This window comes from Desmodus rotundus, chromosome 3 (genome assembly GCF_022682495.2).
Source record: "Desmodus rotundus isolate HL8 chromosome 3, HLdesRot8A.1, whole genome shotgun sequence".
Taxonomy (NCBI): domain Eukaryota; kingdom Metazoa; phylum Chordata; class Mammalia; order Chiroptera; family Phyllostomidae; genus Desmodus; species Desmodus rotundus.
Window position 1 is genome coordinate 125,016,518 of NC_071389.1, and position 17,818 is coordinate 125,034,335.

General features: G+C 37.8%; 1 protein-coding gene and 1 pseudogene across 6 annotated transcripts in view; one reads left to right on the forward strand and one right to left on the reverse strand.

The window, feature by feature from the left end:
• LRRIQ1 (leucine rich repeats and IQ motif containing 1) overlaps positions 1 to 17,818 on the reverse strand; it is a 242,786-nt gene that overhangs the window by 142,244 nt on the left and 82,724 nt on the right. For all 6 annotated transcript variants that reach the window (XM_053921022.1, XM_053921021.1, XM_053921016.1 and 3 more), the window contains one exon: positions 305 to 484. In XM_053921022.1, coding sequence (XP_053776997.1) covers positions 305 to 484 — 180 coding nt within the window. The remainder of the gene's footprint in view (positions 1 to 304; positions 485 to 17,818) is intronic.
• LOC112304806 (large ribosomal subunit protein eL6 pseudogene) lies at positions 14,032 to 14,885 on the forward strand (annotated as a pseudogene).

Sequence of the window (17,818 nt, forward strand, 5' to 3'; positions counted from 1 at the left end):
GTGTCTTGTGTACAATAATTTTTTAATAAATTTTGATTAATTGAATGACTGAATGAATGTTTGCATATTGTCTTGAAACTATTCTCATGCCTTATTTTATTTAATATTTTAACTTTTAAATTATGTTCAAAATAGATATTTCAAACAATAAAAAGATGATGCCAGAATTTTGAAGGAACAATATCCCTAAAACATACTGTTCTAATCCAAAAAAATATGATTGCATTAATCAGAATATTTTTAATCATGTGTATAAAATGCATTATATCTTTTAATTATGACAAGCTGAAGCTAACAGTCTTACCTTTTCCCAGTAATGTAGCTTTCAATTAGTAAGTTGAATTCTCTAATCTGGGACTGACAAAGTACCAGGAAATGTCCTAATTCTGGTTGACAGTGTTCTTCAATGTTGCTTTCGGAACAAGAGGTTAGCATTTCACCATTGAGGATTCTTAGAGCAGGTAAGCTTTTAAGCAAAGACTCCCTATTGAAAACATTAAAAAAAATCTTGAAAAGAAGAATTTATATTTAGAATAACCATATGCCTATTCCTTAAACAATATAAGCACAGAGTATATCTTGAAAATTGTCCATTTTTATAGAGAAATGATACTCTTAAATTTGCTCTAAAGTATTATGATTTCATGTCCCATGCAAAATAACTTTTAAAGGTCCTTACACTTAACTGTTGTCTTCTAAAGCACAAATGGGAAATTCAAGAAGTTGGAAACAGGCTTGGAATAAATAAAAGTTTGCATTATAAAAATAATAATATCAGATACAGTCTTTTAAAAATAAGATAATTAAAATTTACTTAAAGTTTCTGGGTGTTTTTTTTGAGAAATATAGGTGAATTTTGATTGCTTATCAGTAAAATATAATGAAAATAGGGCTAAAATAAGAGGGGTAAGGATTACCCTGTTTTCCATGATCTGGAAAATCTAAAATTATGTTATTTATTCTTGAAATTGCTAAGGATTATAATAATAAAAATCTTCAAGATGTGAGCATAAGTCTGTATCAACTTAAAAGAATAATGCTGTGAAAATCCAGGCCAGACAGCAAGAACCGTCCAGCAAGCCCAGTGGTTCAGAAGTGCTCCACAGCCTTTCACGGGGGAGCCCAGGCCTCTTTCACAAGGCTGCTACTGGTGGTCACAGGGCAAAATGGACATCTTGCGTAAGTACAACTCCTTAGTTAAAAACTAACTGTTTTTATGAGGAAAAATACAGAACTCTGCCAAATGGAATCAAAAAAGCCTACATAAATGGAAAGATGTCCCATGAAATTAGGTTCACATATAAGAAAATGCAATATTGTCAAGAAGTCAGTTCTTCCTAACTTGATCTAAAGATTCAACACAATCACAATCAAAATACCTGCAAAAAAGTTAGAAAATAGCAACAAACTGATTCTAAAGTTTACACAGGCAAAACACTCCAAATAGCTAACTTAATATTGAAGGATAAGAACAAAGTTTATAGACTAATACTACCTGACTTCGAGATTTACTATCAAGCTACAGTAATCAAGAGACCATAATAGTACTGGGGAAAGAATAAACAAATAGATCAATGGAACAAGAGAGAGAGCTCAGAAATAGACTCATGTAAATATAGTCAAGTCATCTTTGACAAAGAAGTAAATGCATGCCATGGGCAAAACATCAATGGCCCTCAACTGTACAACCACATGCAAAAATAAAAAATAAAAAAGGAATCTAGGCACAGGTCTTAAACTCTTCACAAAAATTAACAAAAAGGATCACAAACCTAAAAGGAAAATGTAAAATACCAAATAGGAAAAAATCTAGATAGCCTTGGCTATAGAATGATTTTTTTGATACAACACCAAAGATACAATTTATGAAAAAAAATAAGCCAAATTTCATTAAAAGTAAATTTTTATGCTCTGTCACTGTCAGAGCATAAATACACTGTCAAGAGACTATGATAAGCCATATCTGATAAGATATCCAAAATATACAAAGAAGTCTTAAAATTCACCAATAAAAAACCACCCCAATTTAAAAAAATGAGCCGAGGAGAACCAAGATGGCGGCGTAGGTAGACACACTGAGCCTCCTCGCACAACCAGAACTGACAGAGAATCGAACAGCAAGGGGGACCAACACCAAGGAAACAGAAAATAATCATTCATCCAGACTGGTAGGAGGGGCGGAGACGGCACTGGGGTGGAGAGGACTCGCGTGGCTGTGGCGGGACTGAGACTGGCGGAGTGTGGGACAAATGGCGCAGGCAGTCCTAGCACTAGCAGACCCTGCGGTCCCACATTTGCACAGATAAACCCAGAGGGCCGGACTCAGAGTGGCGGAGAGTGGGGCAGGCAGAGCAGCGGGTAGCACATTGCGGCACCACATTCGCCCACAGATAAACCGGACGAACGGCGGGCAGAGAAGCAGACCTCTGCGCAACCCAGGGCTCCAGCTCAGGGAAATAAAGCCTCAAACCTCTGATTGAAAGCGCCCCTGGGGGTTGGGGCGGCAGGAGAGACTCCCAGCCTCACAGGAGAGGTTGTTGGAGAGACCCACAGGGGCCTAGAGTGTGCGCAGGCCCACTTGCTCGGGAACCAGCACCAGAGGGGCCCAGTTTGATTGTGGGTAGCGGAGTGGGGGACTGAAATCCAGAGGAGAGTGAAGCGGGCGCCGTTGCTCCCTCTCGGCCCCGCCCCCACGTACAGCATCACAGCCCAGTGACCAGCATTACCCCGCCCTGGTGAACACCTAAGGCTCCGCCCCTTAAAGTAACAGACGCGCCAAGACAAACAAACAAAAAAAATGGCCCAAATGACAGAACACTTCAAAGCTCCAGAAAAAATACAACTAAGCGACGAAGAGATAGCCAACCTATCGGATGCACAGTTCAAAGCACTGGTTATCAATATGCTCACAGACTTGGTTGAATCTATTTGAAAAACAGATGAAAAAATGAAGCCTATGCTAAGAGAAACAAAGGAAAATGTACAGGGAACCAATAGTGATGAGAAGGAAACTGGGACTCAAATCAATGGTATGGACCAGAAGGAAGAAACAAACATTCAACCAGAAAAGAATGAAGAAACAAGAACTTGGAAAAATGAGGAGAGGCTTAGGAACCTCCAGGACACCTTGAAACGTTCCAACATCCGAATTATAGGGGTGCCAGAAGGAGAAGAGGAAGAACAAAAAATTGAAAACTTATTTGAACAAATAATGGAGAACTTCCCCGATCTGGCAAAGGAAATAGACTTCCGGGAAGTCCAGGAAGCTCAGAGAGTCCCAAAGAAGCTGGACCCAAGGAGGAACACAACAAGACACATCATAATTACATTACCCAAGATTAAACGCAAGGACCTACGTCCAAGATTACTGTATCCAGCAAAGCTATCATTTAGAATGGAAGGGAGGATAAAGTGCTTCTCAGATAAGGTCAAGTTGAAGAGGCTCATCATCACCAAGCCCTTATTATATGAAATGTTAAAGGGAGTTACCTAAGAAAAAGATCAAAAATAGGAACAGTAAAAATGACAGCAAACTCACAGTTATTAACGACCACACATAAAACAAAAACGAGAGCAAACTAGGCAAACAACTAGAACATGAGGGTTGTCAATAAGGGAGTGGGAGGGGGAGAGGGGGGTAAAGGTACAGAGAATAAGTAGCATAGATGATAGGTGGAAAATAGACAGGGGGAGGGTAAAAATAGTGTAGGAAATGTAGAAGCCAAAGAACTTATAAGTATGACCCATGGACATGAACTATGGGGGGGGAATGTGGGAGGGAGGGGGTTGGGCAGGATGGAGTGGAGTGGGGGGGGAAATGGGACAACTGTAATAGCATAATCAATAAATATATTAAAGAAAAAAAAAAATGAGCCAAAGATCATAAAAGAGACTTCACCAAAGAAGATTTAAATGGTGGCAAATAAGTATATGAAAGATGTCCAATATCATGTCATTAGGAAATTGTAAATTAAAACAATGAGATACAACTACCTACCTGTTAGAAAGGCCAAAATCCAAAACATATAACACTATATGTGGGTGAGGATGTGGAGAAATATAAGGACTCGTTTGTCAATTCCCTTTAAGTGCTGGTGGAAATGCAAAATGTTACAACCATTTTGGAAGACAGCTTGGTGGTTTCTTATAAAACTAAACACACTTTTACCATTTGATCCAGCAATCAGGCTCCTTTGTATTTACCAAATGAATTGAAAACTTACGTCTGCAGGAAAACCTACACACAGTTGCTTATAGCAGCTTTATTTGTGTTTGCCTAAAGTTGAAAGCATCAGAGATATCCTTCAGTAAGTGAATAAAGAGACTTTGATACATCCATATAAAAAGAAATGAGCTATTGAGCCATGAACAGACATGGAGGAACCTTAACTGCGTATTACTAAGTGAAAGAAGCCAATCTGAGAAGACCACATATTGTATGACTCCCAACTATGATACATTCTGGAAAAAAGCAAAACTATGGATATGAAAAGATTAGTGGTCATCGGGGGTTAAGGTAGAGGGAGGAATAAATAGGACAGAGGATTTTAAAGCCAGTAAAACTATTTCATATAATACTACATATTGGATATATGTCATTACCCATTTTTCAAATCCATAAGGTAAAACATCAAGAGTTAACCCTAATGTATACTATGGAATTTGGGTGATAACGAAGTGTCAGTGTAGGTTTATTAATTGTAAAAAGTGTACCACTTTGAGCTCCAGAACAACCTACAGAAATGTAAGGCCGCATTTGTCAAAGGCGTTGGCTCAGCCTGTCCTCCCACTGCGGGGCAGCACCACGAGACTGCAGTCGGGGCTGGCCTCAAATTTCACCCCTCGGAACAGGACCACCAAGCTTGAGCACACAAGCCTCCCTCGGCCTCCCTGTGTCCAGCCCCCTGTCCTCTGTGTCTGTGAGGTTTAAAAATAACACTTCCATGTCCAGGGTGGGGAAAAAAGTGCACCACTTGGGAGTGTGATGTTGCCTGGGGGGTTGGGGGTTGTGCATGTGTGGAGACAGGGGAGTACGTAGGAATTCTTTGTACTTTCTACTCAATTTTGCTGTTAAAATTGCTCTAAAAATTAAGTTTATTAATTGAAAAACAAAACAAAACAGTTCTTAAAAATTAAAGGAAGATGGCAAAGGTAACATTACTAAAATGTTAAGGTTTAAGAAGGAAAACTCCAGTGACAACCCTAATATCAGTTATTCTTTCTGCCTAAATGTATAGCCTGAATTGATGTGTCCATTTATACAAAGACAGTTGTAAAATATATATTTATTTTTTTTAATTAAGGAAGTGGGCCTGAATGGTGTGGCTCAACCTGAATGGTATGCTGGAGCATTATCCTATAAACCAAAAGGTTGCAGGTTCTATTCCAGGTCAGGGCACAGGCCTAGGTTGGAAGTTCGGTCCCAGTCGGTGCACATATGAGAGGCAACCGATCAATGTGTCTCTCTCATATTGATGTTTCTCTCCTTGACACTTTCCCTCCTTTCCCTTCCCTCTAAAATCAATAAGCATGTTCTCAGGTGAGGATAAAAAATAGTAATAAAAAAATGAAATTAACGAAGTGGTCCATTATAGCAAAAACACCTGGGGCCAACAAACGTCCTAATGCATCCCTGTATGTAGTTAAAATCTTGGTAGCCTTGCTACTAATAAAAGTAATCACAGGAGAGGTATAATTACATCTCCTTTCATAAAAACCAAAAAGAGGAACACTATACATTTTTATTTTCTGGGGATACAGATGATTAACCAACCCCCCACTCCTCACCATCTCCCCCGGAAAAAAAAAAATGCCTTTTTTCCCCTCATTGATATTTAAATAAAGATAGAGAGAAAATAATACGGTTTGGTTCTTTAGGGTAATTATCAGATATTTCATAATATTAAAAAGCAGATAAAAAGCTTAATGCTTTACTAAGAAAATGAGCTAATTAAGAAAATTTGGGTGCATATATTTTGAATTTTCTTTTTACAATTTTATTTATTTATTTTTAGAAAGGGGAAGGGAAGGAAAAAAGAGATGGAGAGAAACATCAATGTGAAAGCAAAACATTAATCAATTGCCTCTGGTACATGCCCCGACCAGGGACCAAACCAGCAACCCAGTCATCTGCTCTAACCGGGAATCCAACTGGTGATCTTTTGCTGTGCGGGACAACACCCAACCAGACAAGCCACAGCAGTCAGGGCTATGCTGTTCTTTCTCAGTGGGCTGGTAGTTATCAGTGTTTGCCCAAAACTACCACATTTACTATAAAGGATGAAAAAGAAAGCACATGTTGTGTCTCTGGCTGGACTCATTTTAAGATGTGGTTCAGAAGCAGAATGCTAAATTGGGATACTAGCTATTCATCACAGATTATGAGGTAAACAGAGGTATTTATCACAGATGTACAATACTAAATATAACATGAAATCTTTGACTGAGGCTCTCCTTAAAGCAAGGAAGGATTACTCTCTGAAAGTGAAGTTGATAATAATCAAAATATGATGGCAAAATTAACTATTCCTATTACATGCTATCAAATTGTTTATTACATTACTAGTGGAGATACATTGTATTTTAAATATTTATCAAGTTCTCATCAAGTCACGACTACAACCCTGGCTGGTGTGGCTCAGTTGGTTGGAGTGTTGTCCTATAAACCAAAAGATCATGGGTTCAATTGCCAGTCAGGGCACATGTCTAAGTGGCAGGTATGGTCCCCAATTGGGGTGGTTGGGGTGCACAGGAGAAGTGATCGATGTTTCTCTGCCTCTCTCTCTCTCCCTGCCTTCCCCTCTCTCTAAAATCAATAAGTATGTCCTCAGATGAGGATAATAATAAATAAATACATTTTTAAAAAGATATGAGTATAATGTCAAAATAACTTATTTAGTCATCATTATAAAATGCCAGGTATGAAATAATGATGTTTGTGAGATGTGACAATAAAGGGCTTGAAAAAATGTATTGTTCAACCAATTTAAGAAAAAAAAAAGATGCTCTAATTCTGTTACCATTCCTGTTTCTTTAGTTCAAATTTCCTAAATTATAGAAGAGAGTTAAACATAAGGTTTCAATAACTTGACAAAAATAGTCCTTGAGAATAACCAACTGTTCTAATTATTGCATTGGCCAAAAGGTTCATTCAGTTTTTCTGTAAGGTGGTTCTAGTAGTGCTTAGTTGATTTTAGCTTTATTTGAGACAATTGTGTTAGATTGTATTGTAACAGCTGCCATATCAGTGTGTATTTAAAAAAAAAAAAACATCAAAATGGGTGAATTTTTGTGTAGCCATTTTAATATTGAAGATGGAAAAAAATAAGCAACGTTTTTGGCCTATTATGTTTTATTATTTCAAGAAAGGTAAAAACACAACTGAAATAGAAAAAGAGATTTATGCAGAATATGAAGAAAGTGTTGTGACTGATCAAATATGTCAAAAATGGTTTGCAATGTTTCGTGCTGGAGATTTCTTGCTGGATGATGCTCCATGGTTGGGTAGACCAAGTGAAGTTGATAGTGATCAAATCAAGACATTAATTGAGAACAATCAATGCTATACCATATAGGAGAGATAGCCGACATATCCAAAATATCCAAAACAATAAAGTTAGTGGTGAAAATGAAAAATGTGTCTTTTATTTTACGAAAAAAATACAGACTTTTTTGGCTAACTCAATACTTCTGTCCAAGCAAATTTCTGCCTTGGTCTCCAGAGAGACCCTGAGGAGCAGAAGGGATGAGGTATGCCAATGACAGTCTTTGAAAAGGTATATCCTGTAAGGAAAATTAATAAACTAGGTTTTCTTATTGTAAGTTGGATTACTCAGGAGTTAAGTAAAGCTGACTTTTTTTTTTCCTAGTGTATAATCATTACTGGTTAAACAAAAAGAGGAAGCTCTTACACACACAAAACTTTTTTTTTTCACTTGGGGGGTGAGTTTATTCATGTTCTCTTTTTTTTAATTATTTTATTTTTGTTCAATTACAGTTGTCTGCCTTTCCCCCCACCCCTACCTCCCTCCCCTGATTCCAATCCCCCTTGGTTTTGTCCATGTGTCCTTCATAGTAGTTCCTGAAAACCCTTCCCTCCATTGTCCCCTCATTCCTCCCCTGTGGTTACAGTCAGTTTGTTTTTGATTTCAATGTCTGTGGTTATATTTTGCTTGCTTGTTTGTTTTGTTGATTAGGTTCTACTTTTAGGCGAGATCATATGGTATTTGTCTCTCACCACCTGGCTTATTTCACTTAGCACAATGCTCTCCAGTTCCATCCATGCTGCTGCAAAAGGTAGGAGCCCCTTCTTTCTCTCTGATGCATAGTATTACATTGTGTAAATGTACCATAGTTTTTTGATCCACTCATTTACTGATGGGCACTTAGGTTGCTCCCAGCACTTGGCTATTGTAAATTGTGCTGCTATGAACACTGGGGTGCATAGGTTCTTCTGGTTTGCTGTTTCAGGTCTCTTAGAATACAATTCCAGCAGTGGAATTGCTGGGTCAAAAGGCAATTCCATTTTTGGTTTTCTGAGGAAATTCATACTGTTTTCCACAGTGGCTGCACCAGTTTGCATTCCCACCAACAGTGCACTAGGTTTCCCTTTCCTCCACACCCTCTCCAACACTTGTTTGTTGATTTATTTATGATGGCCACTCTTACTGTTGTGAAGTGGAATCTCATTGTGGATTTAATTTGCATCTCTCTGATGCCTAGTGATGATGAGCATCTTTTCATATGTCTCTGGGCCCTCTGTATGTCCTTGTTGGAGAAGTGTCTGTTCAAGTTTTTGCCCATTTTTTAATTGGGTTTTGTCTTCCTGGAGTGGAGTCATGTGAGTTCTTAATATATTTTGGAGATTAAACCCTTGTCCCAGATATTATTGGCAAATATGTTTTCCCATACAGTTGGTTCTCTTTTCATTTTAATGCTGTTTTCTTTAGCCATGCAGAAGCTTTTTAATTTGATGAGGTCCCATTTGTTTATTCTTTCCTTTATGTCCCTTGCTTTAGGGGACATATCAGTGAAGATGTTGCTGTGTGAAATGTCTGATATGTTCCTGCTAATGTTTTCCTCTAGGACTTTTATGGTATCATGGCTTATATTTAAGTCTTTTATCCACCTTGAATTTATTTTTGTGTATGGTTTAAGTTGGTGATCGAGTTTCATTTTTTTGCATGTAGCTGTCCAGGTCTCCCAACACCATCTGTTGAAGAGGCTATTTTTATTCCATTTTATGCTTCTTCCCCCTTTGTCAAATATTAATTGACCATAGAGACTTGGGCTTATTTCTGGGCTCTCTGTTCTGTTCCATTGGTCTATGTGTCTGTTCTTCTGCCAGCACCAGGCTGTTCTGATTACAGTGGCCTTGTAATATAGTTTGATATCAAGTATTGTGATCCCTCCTACTTTGTTCTCTTTCCCAAATTTCTGCAGCCATTCAGGGCCATTTATGGTCCCATATAAATTTCTGAAATATTTGTTCTATATCTGTGAAATATGTCATTGGTACTTTAATAGGGATTGCGTTGAATCTATAAATCCCTTTGGGTAATATGGTCATTTTGATGATGTTAATTCTTCCAATCCATGAGCATGGTACATGCTTCCATTTGTTTGTGTCTTCCTTAATTTCTTTCTTCAGTGTTGTGTAGTTTCCTGGGTACAGGTCTTTTATCTCCTTGGTAAGGTTTATTCCTAGGTACTTAATTTTTCTTGTTGCTATATCAAATGGAATTTTTTCCCTGATTTCTGCTTCTGATATTGATATTTTATTGTTGCTCTACAAAAATGCCTTTGATTTCTGAATATTGACTTTGTATCTCACTGTTTCACTAAATTCATTTATTAGGTTGAATAGTTTTTTTGGTGGAGTCTGTAGGATTTTCTATGTACATTATCATGTCACATGTATTCAATGACAATTTTACTTCCTCCTTTCCAATTTGGATGCCTTTCATTTCTTTTTCTTGTCTGATTGCTGTGGCTAGGACTTCCAATACTATGTTGAATAGGAGTGGTGAAAGCAGGCATCCTTGTCTTCTTCCTGATCTTAGTGGAAAAGGTGTTGGGAACTGCCCTACCTGGTTTAAGAAGCTGTAACTGCCCCCCCATGATTAAGGCTGAGTCAGAGACCTTGGGACCATAAGCCACTAAGGAGACAAAGCTTATCTCCCTGGCAGGGGTGCCACCCCTGCCCACTTTACTTTACTGTGCTTGGCCCTGAGCCTGACCAGTTAGCCAATGATGGCTAAAATTCCTCAAGGGAGGGATGACCTAAGACAGGCATGGTCACAAAGAGGCCCACAGGGAAGGACTCGGGGGGCTATAGAAAAAGGGGGTGATGGACCCTCGCCCTTCAGCTTCGACAGAGCCTGAGTCCTCATTCTGTCTGCAAGAAGTCTCCTAATCTCTTGGCTGCCTTACTTCCCCTGCCTGACTTAAGCCTGAAACAATGACAGAGGGCTGTGCAGTCCTGTGCTAGAAAGGGCAGATTCCCCAGGGAGATCAGGCCTAAGAAAGAATGCATAAAATCCTGTGAAACCTGCTTTGCTAATACCCTCAATTTAAATGATAAGAGTCCAATCCTGAAATTAGTTTGTCTCCCAAAATCTTATAGCCCTTTAGCTAACTGACCCTAACTCAGAATAAGCCCTCAGAGTTCTTTGTTCGTTATCTATTATTTGATCCTTACTGCTGACAATGACTGATGAGCTTTACCTGTATTCCTGTGCAAATTGAACCCAATAAAAGCCCATTGAGGAAAAGGCTCTTGGTCCTTCTCCTTTTGAGAGATTGGCCACCTTTTCTCCCCAAGCAGATCATGTCTTGGTAGATTTATTTTCATCCGTGGTGGATGGGGGGGGGGGCTCTACAGCAAAGCTCCCCCACAAAAAGGCCTAAGTTTTTGCCCATTGAGTATGATATTGGCTGTGGGCCTCTTGTATATGGCCTTTATTATGTCGAGGAATGCTACCTGTATTCCCACTTTGCTAAGTGTTTTATCGTAAATGGGTGCTGTACCTTATCAAATGCTTTTTCTGCATCTATTGATATGATCATGTGATTTTTGTCTTTTCTTTTGTTTTTGTATTACATTTATTGATTTGTGAATATTGTACCATCCTAGCATCCCCGGGATGAATCCCACTTGATCATGGTATATGTTCTTTTTAACTAATTGCTGGATGTGGTTTGCCAATATTTTGTTGAGGATATTAGCACCTATGTTCATCAGTGATACTGGCCTGAAGTTTTCTTTCTTTGTTGTGTCTTTATCTGGTTTTGGGATTAGGATGATGCTGGCTTCATAAAAAGACTTTGTGAGCCTTCCAACTTCTTGAATTTTTTGGAATAATCTGTGAAGGATGGGGGTTAGCTCTTCCTTAAATGCTTTGTAAAATTCTCCTGTGAAACCGTATGGTCCAGGGCTTTCAGACACACAAAACTTTTCACCAGGACCCTCAGTGGTAGTGCAAATGCAGTACCACCAATGATTCAGCAGCTACGTTTCCGGTCTCATTTTGGCTAAATGAGGATGTGTCAACAAAAGACAGCCAATACACACACTGCTAACATGAGAACCACAAAGTATAACACATCTATACCGAATGGACAGGTACATTCCAATGATGTGTTCACTGATTAACATTGCCTTTGGTTTTATGTAAATGGTATGAAAGTTTCTTAGAAAAGTATTTCTGTGACAACTGAAGCTAGAGAGTATGTTTCAAATATACAGAAGAAACCAGCTTTCTATTTAGAAAAAAGTGGTGACAAAATAAAGAGCCATTTTAATCAAATAATGTAATATAATACTAGAGGAAGAAGTATAAGAATTTACTTTATCAGATTAATGGACAGATCACTATTTTACCCCAAACATATTTAATTTTAACAAAACAAGTTTTTATGCTCCAAACAAAATAATTTAAAAAATAAATTCAAAAGTACTAGTAGCTATTAGGTTTGTTTCTAGGTGTAGCAGCTGGCATTACATGGAAGCTATTCTGATGTTAACTAATACCTCATCATCAAGGAACAAAATGATAATTTTATCATCAAATACATCAACAGGGCTTGAATTTTTACCTTTAGAATATTTGATGTTACATTTATCATCTTTATATTAAAAGTTCCCAAATGACTTATTTTAGTAAGAATATTTTAATGTTCTTTTGGATGTAAAAATTTAGTTTGCTTGAGAACTTTGTAAGTGTGACCATATCTTGAAATTTGTGATTTATATAATAATTATCTAGAATGGAGTTAGTGTTTTATTTAAAAATATTTTTCTTTAATTTTTTTAAAGGAACAGTACTCAGATCTCTATAAGTTAGTAGTGCAGGGATTGGCCTTAATTAAGTTCAAATGCAACCTTATAAGACTCTATGATGAATATATTAGAAAGTGCTGTAACAAGTTGATTCATGTTGGAAATGAAGTATAAGAATACTAAGTATCTCAACATTAGTTTTTCCAGCTGGGTTCCTGCTAGTCAAGGGCTGAATCAATACTTCATTTAGTAAAAACTTCCTGGTGAATATTGTGTCACTTAAGAAGCTCTATTAATCATTAATGAATGAAAAACATTCCCAAGGGAGATTCCAAACTGAGTCTGTGGTTTAAGTTTTAAAAAGAGAAATTTTTTTTTAGTACATCAGTTTTGTTCATGTTATCGCTGGCTAGACATGAAAGTAAAAATCCAATTGGGAAAATCTACAACTAATCCCTTTGTTGGTATCATGGGGGTTATGTAAAGTTCACCGGAATGCACTGGTTAAAGTTTGAGTTGATCCTTTCATTAACTAATCTATATTTTACAGATTATAAGATATAAAACCCTTTAGATAAATGAATGCCTTATTTAAATTATGAAACCTGTATTAGACAAACTAATCTAAATGAAATTTGATTGGTAATATTTTCAAGTAGGTATTACTCTAGTGCAGAAGAGTTCATTTAAATATATAGAAATAATAGCTAAATTATGCATATATTGAGAATATAAATACTATCTATTTTATTTCCATATTATTTCTAATTAAATATTTTCTTCAAGAATATAAAGTGTACATAGTTAAGTATAAAATGTGAATATCTATATTTTTATAGATTTATATAAATATATTTATCACAAGCATATTTTATTCAATAAGATAAGTGTTTATGGTCTATAAAAACAAGAATAAATAAATAAATGTAAAGATGATTCAGGACACAGTTTTGCTCCTGGGCACAGCTGGTAACATGACACCTCTTTGGATGTAACCTGACTCTGGATCGGCAAGAGAATGCATGTCTCATTTGCCCAAAATCTAATAGAAAAACCATTCCCTCTTTCACTTAGCACAGGAAGAGTTGATTCTGAATAACGGGCACATCTACCTATTTTTATTTCTTATCATGGATTTGGCCTATATAGGCACTTTGAAAAGTAAAGGGCCATCTAAAACAGCCCACCAGGTATTTCCATTATAAATAATATCCCCTGCCAAGAGTCTTTGGACATGATCACCCTCTTCTTTTTGGAGATTTAACTTTAAGATCTGGATCCTAGACAGAAGAACCCAAAACTCAGGGTTTAGCACTTTAAATCCCAATGTCAGAGAAGTGCGGCTCTAGAACTTGAGCTAGTACATCTGGATGGGGACCTTGCCTGTTTCTATTCCATGAGGGGCATCCATTCAGCTAGCGAGTGAGAGTTCCAGAGACATATTTAAGTGGCTATTTCACAGGAACACACACATTTTTTAAGTAATTAAAATTTCTCATCCCCTTAAGACCTGACATTAACTGAGATAGTTGATATTTCCTATAATAATTTGTAGTCATAGTAACCCTATGATCAATTTCTCAGGAAACTTGAAGAATCTGATATACACTATGGTTCCCTAGAAGTCTGAGGACTCCAGTTTTAGAACTCCTGATACTGTAAATTTTTCAGTCACCAAAATAAAATTAAATAAATTCAGTATGAAATTCAATAGATGAAAATAAAACACGTGCTTTTTCCCATCTTACAAGATGGTGGGTGAGAAAACTGAGAAGCCGGATACTCAAAGAAGAAACGTGAAGCCAAGAAGGCTGATGCTGTGGCAAGGTAAAGAAGGATAACCTCAAGGCCAAGAAGCCTAAGAAGGGGAAACCCCACTGCAGCCCAAACCCTGTCCTAGTCAGAGGAATTGGCAGATATTCCCAGTCAGCTATGTATTCCCGAAAGGCCATGTACAAGAGGAAGTATTCCGCAGCTAAATTCAGGATTGAAAAGGAAAAGGAGAAAGCTATGGCTACTGTCACTAAACCAGTTGGTGGCAACAAGGATGGTGGTACCCTAGTGGTTACACTTCACAAAATGCCTACATACTATCCTACTGAGTCATGCCTCAAAAGCTGTTGCGCCATAGCAAGAAACCCTTCAGTCGGCATGTGAGAAAACTGCAGGCCAGCCTCACTCCTGGGACCGTTCTGATCATCCTCACTGGGTGCCACAGAGGCAAGAGGGTGGTTTTCCTGAGGCAGCTGAGCACTGGCTTGCTACTTGTGACTGGACCTCCAGCCCTTAATCAAGTTCCTCTGCGTAGAACACACTAGAAATTTGTCATCGCCTCCTCCACCAAAATTGGTGGTGTGGAAATCCCCAAGCATCTCACTGATGCTTACTTAAGAAGAAGAAGCTGTGCAAGCTCAGACACCAGGAAGGGGAGATCTTCGACACCAAGAAAGAGAAATACAAGATTACAGAGCAACTCAAGGTTGATCAGAAAGCTGCGGACTCGCAAATTCTGCCAAAAATCAAAGCTGCCCCTCAGCTCCAGGGCTACCTCTGCTCTGTGTTTGCTCTCACAAATGGGCTTTATCCTCACAAAATGAAGTTCTAAATTTCTTTTGAAAAACCTAATTAAATAATTGATCTGTTAAAAAAAACACACACATTATTTCAAGCTTTAACAAATTATACTGTAATTAAATTTGATGATGAATGACTTTAACAAATAATTTTGAGGTGCCTAGATGGCATACAATGATACGTATATAAATAAAATCTGTCTGGAAAAAGTCCAACCATTATTAATATAATGAGAATGGTTTGTGCCACATTGATGTAACCTGGCAGCCAAGGAGAGTGGACTGGAATGCTCATGCATGAACAATGACAACTTCACTATGCTAGTCAATGGGGGTGGTAGATGCCATTGAGTGAGCATGTGTACTGTGTGGCCATAGCATTCAAAATGACTGAGTGAGTAGAGCAACAAATCTGCATCAAATTTTGCATTAAGCTTGAACATTCCTCCACAGAAACTATTTGGATGATTCAGAAGACCACAGCTATGGGCAACTGGTGATTGGCAGCTTCAACACGACAATGCAAAAACTCATGCATCACAGCTTGTGCAAAGTTTTTTGGCAAAACATCAAATCACCCAGGTAATTCAGCCCCCCTATAGCCCAGATTTGGCGCCCTGTGACTTCTGGCTTTTTCCAAAACTAAAATCACCTTTGAAAGGGAAGAGATTTCAGACCATTGATGAAATTCAATAAAATATGATGGGGCAGCTGATGGTGATTGGGAGAACTGTGTGAGGTCCCAAGGTGCCTACTTTGAAGAGGACTGAGGTGTCATTGTCCTATGTACAATGTTTCTTATTTCTCATATCTTCTGCAATAAATGCCTCTTTCATAGCATATGGCTGGATATTTTCTGGACAGACCATAAATATATGAAGGTATATACTTAAAATAGATTTATACCAATATTTAAATATAGCTGTATCCTAAAAGGATCTGTACAATAATCCAGGACCAGGTCTACTTAGTTTTGCCATTTTTGATGCCGGGACACTCTAATAACATTTTTTGGCCACCTTTCCCCAATCTCGTCACTTTGCTGCTGAAAACAATCTTCCCCAAACACTATTTTTCTTTGTACATAGCTATTCAAATTCTCTTTATAGCTCTTTGAAAATAATGGCTAACATTTATCAAGTGTGTGATATGCTAGGCAATCCTATAAAATGCTTTCATGCAGTAACATGTTTAGTTCTCACAGACTGTTAGTGTACCCTGATACTCTGTTCTTCTCTATTTCCCAGCCTCTTATACAGTTAGTTTGGCCATGTGATTACAGCTCATAGAATATGAGAGCAGTGACCACTGCCACTTTTGAAGGCAGTGTGATTAAATATCAGTTTTCCAGCCCAGCTCGTGTAGCTCAGTGGATTGACAGTGAGCCTATGAACTAAAGAGTCACTGGTTTGAGTCCCAGGCTAGGGCACATGCCTGGGTTGCAGGCCAGGTCTCCAGTAGGGGGTGCATGAGAGGCAACCACACATTGATGTTTCTCTCTCTCTTTCTCCCTCCCTTCCTCACTCTCTAAAAATAAATAAAAAAAATCTTTTAAAAAATTAAATTAAAAAAATAAATTGTTTTAAAAAAAACTTCCCTGAAAAATGAAGGACATTTTTTTAAAAATAAATAAATAAATAAATGTCAGTTTTCCCTGTGGTCTTTTTCCCTCTCTCACACCACAATCTACTGCTAAAAAAGAGTTTTACTTTCATGTTACATGACAAAAGCCACAAAATAAAAGAAGCCTGAGTTTCTGAGTCTGCTTAGATTAGACAGGACAAACTCACATCAGATATAAAGAAAAATAAGCTTCTATCGGACTAAACCACACAGATTTTTGTTTGTTGTTGTATAGCATAACCTAGTGAATACATCCCATGAGGTAGGAACTATTGTTATGCCCATTTTATAGATGAAGAAACCAAGATATAGCAATGTTAAGTAACTTGTGCAAGACACACAAGAAGTGAGGGAAGTAGAGACATACCTGAGCAGTTTGTTTACAAGGCCCGCATTTGTATCTACTACGCTATGTAGCCCCTCTCCAGGACAACGGGATAAAGGAGACTTTCTACTCCAGCATACAGGGCCTTAACAATCTGGTAGTAATTCACCATGTGAAACAGTAGAGCATAGAGTTTAAATTCCAGGTTTCAGAACTCAAATCCCTTCACTTACATCGTAAGTGCGCATATCACAATGTACCTAAGCTTCAGTAAACACCTCTGTGAAATGAGAATGAGAATTACAGAACCCAACTCACAGTTGCTGAGAAGTTAAGTAATGTGTACAGGTACTCAGCTCACTCTATGCTACACTGTTGAAGTGTAAGTACTTGATTTCTTACATCTTTCCAACGGCTTTTCTCAGAATACCAACTCTACACCTGAAGACTGGCCTTCTGACGGACGCTGAGCTCACATTTCACAGTCCCTCCATTTCTTGGATATTTCTTCCAACAGAAGTGTTTTCTTTTAACTTCATTTTAAATTTTATCAAACTTAAGATGTTTAACTCAAAGTTTGCCCCTTCAGGGAAGGCAGTTTTTTCTAGCTGCACTAAATTAAGGTTGCATTTCCAAGTCTCTAAGGCATATCCTTGACTAGAATGATGATCTTGCCTACAACACTGAGGACTGAAATCCAAGAGTTACGAGCACAGACTCTGGAACCACACTGCATGAGTTTGAATCCTGGATCTTCCACTTGCTACTTGTGTGAATTTGGGCAAGTTATTTAGCCTTTTTGTGACTCATTTTCCTTAACTGTAAAATAGGGGTACTAGTTAATTATTTAATTAGGCATATTGTAAGGATTGAGAACAGTGCTGGCACAAAGTAAATGCTATATGAGTGTTTGCTATTATTATTAGTTTTCATGGTTATCATTTTTAGCTATCCCAAACAAGATTATAAAATTTACTTGAAATTCGGGGCTACACTCCAACAGGTCAGGACACGGGT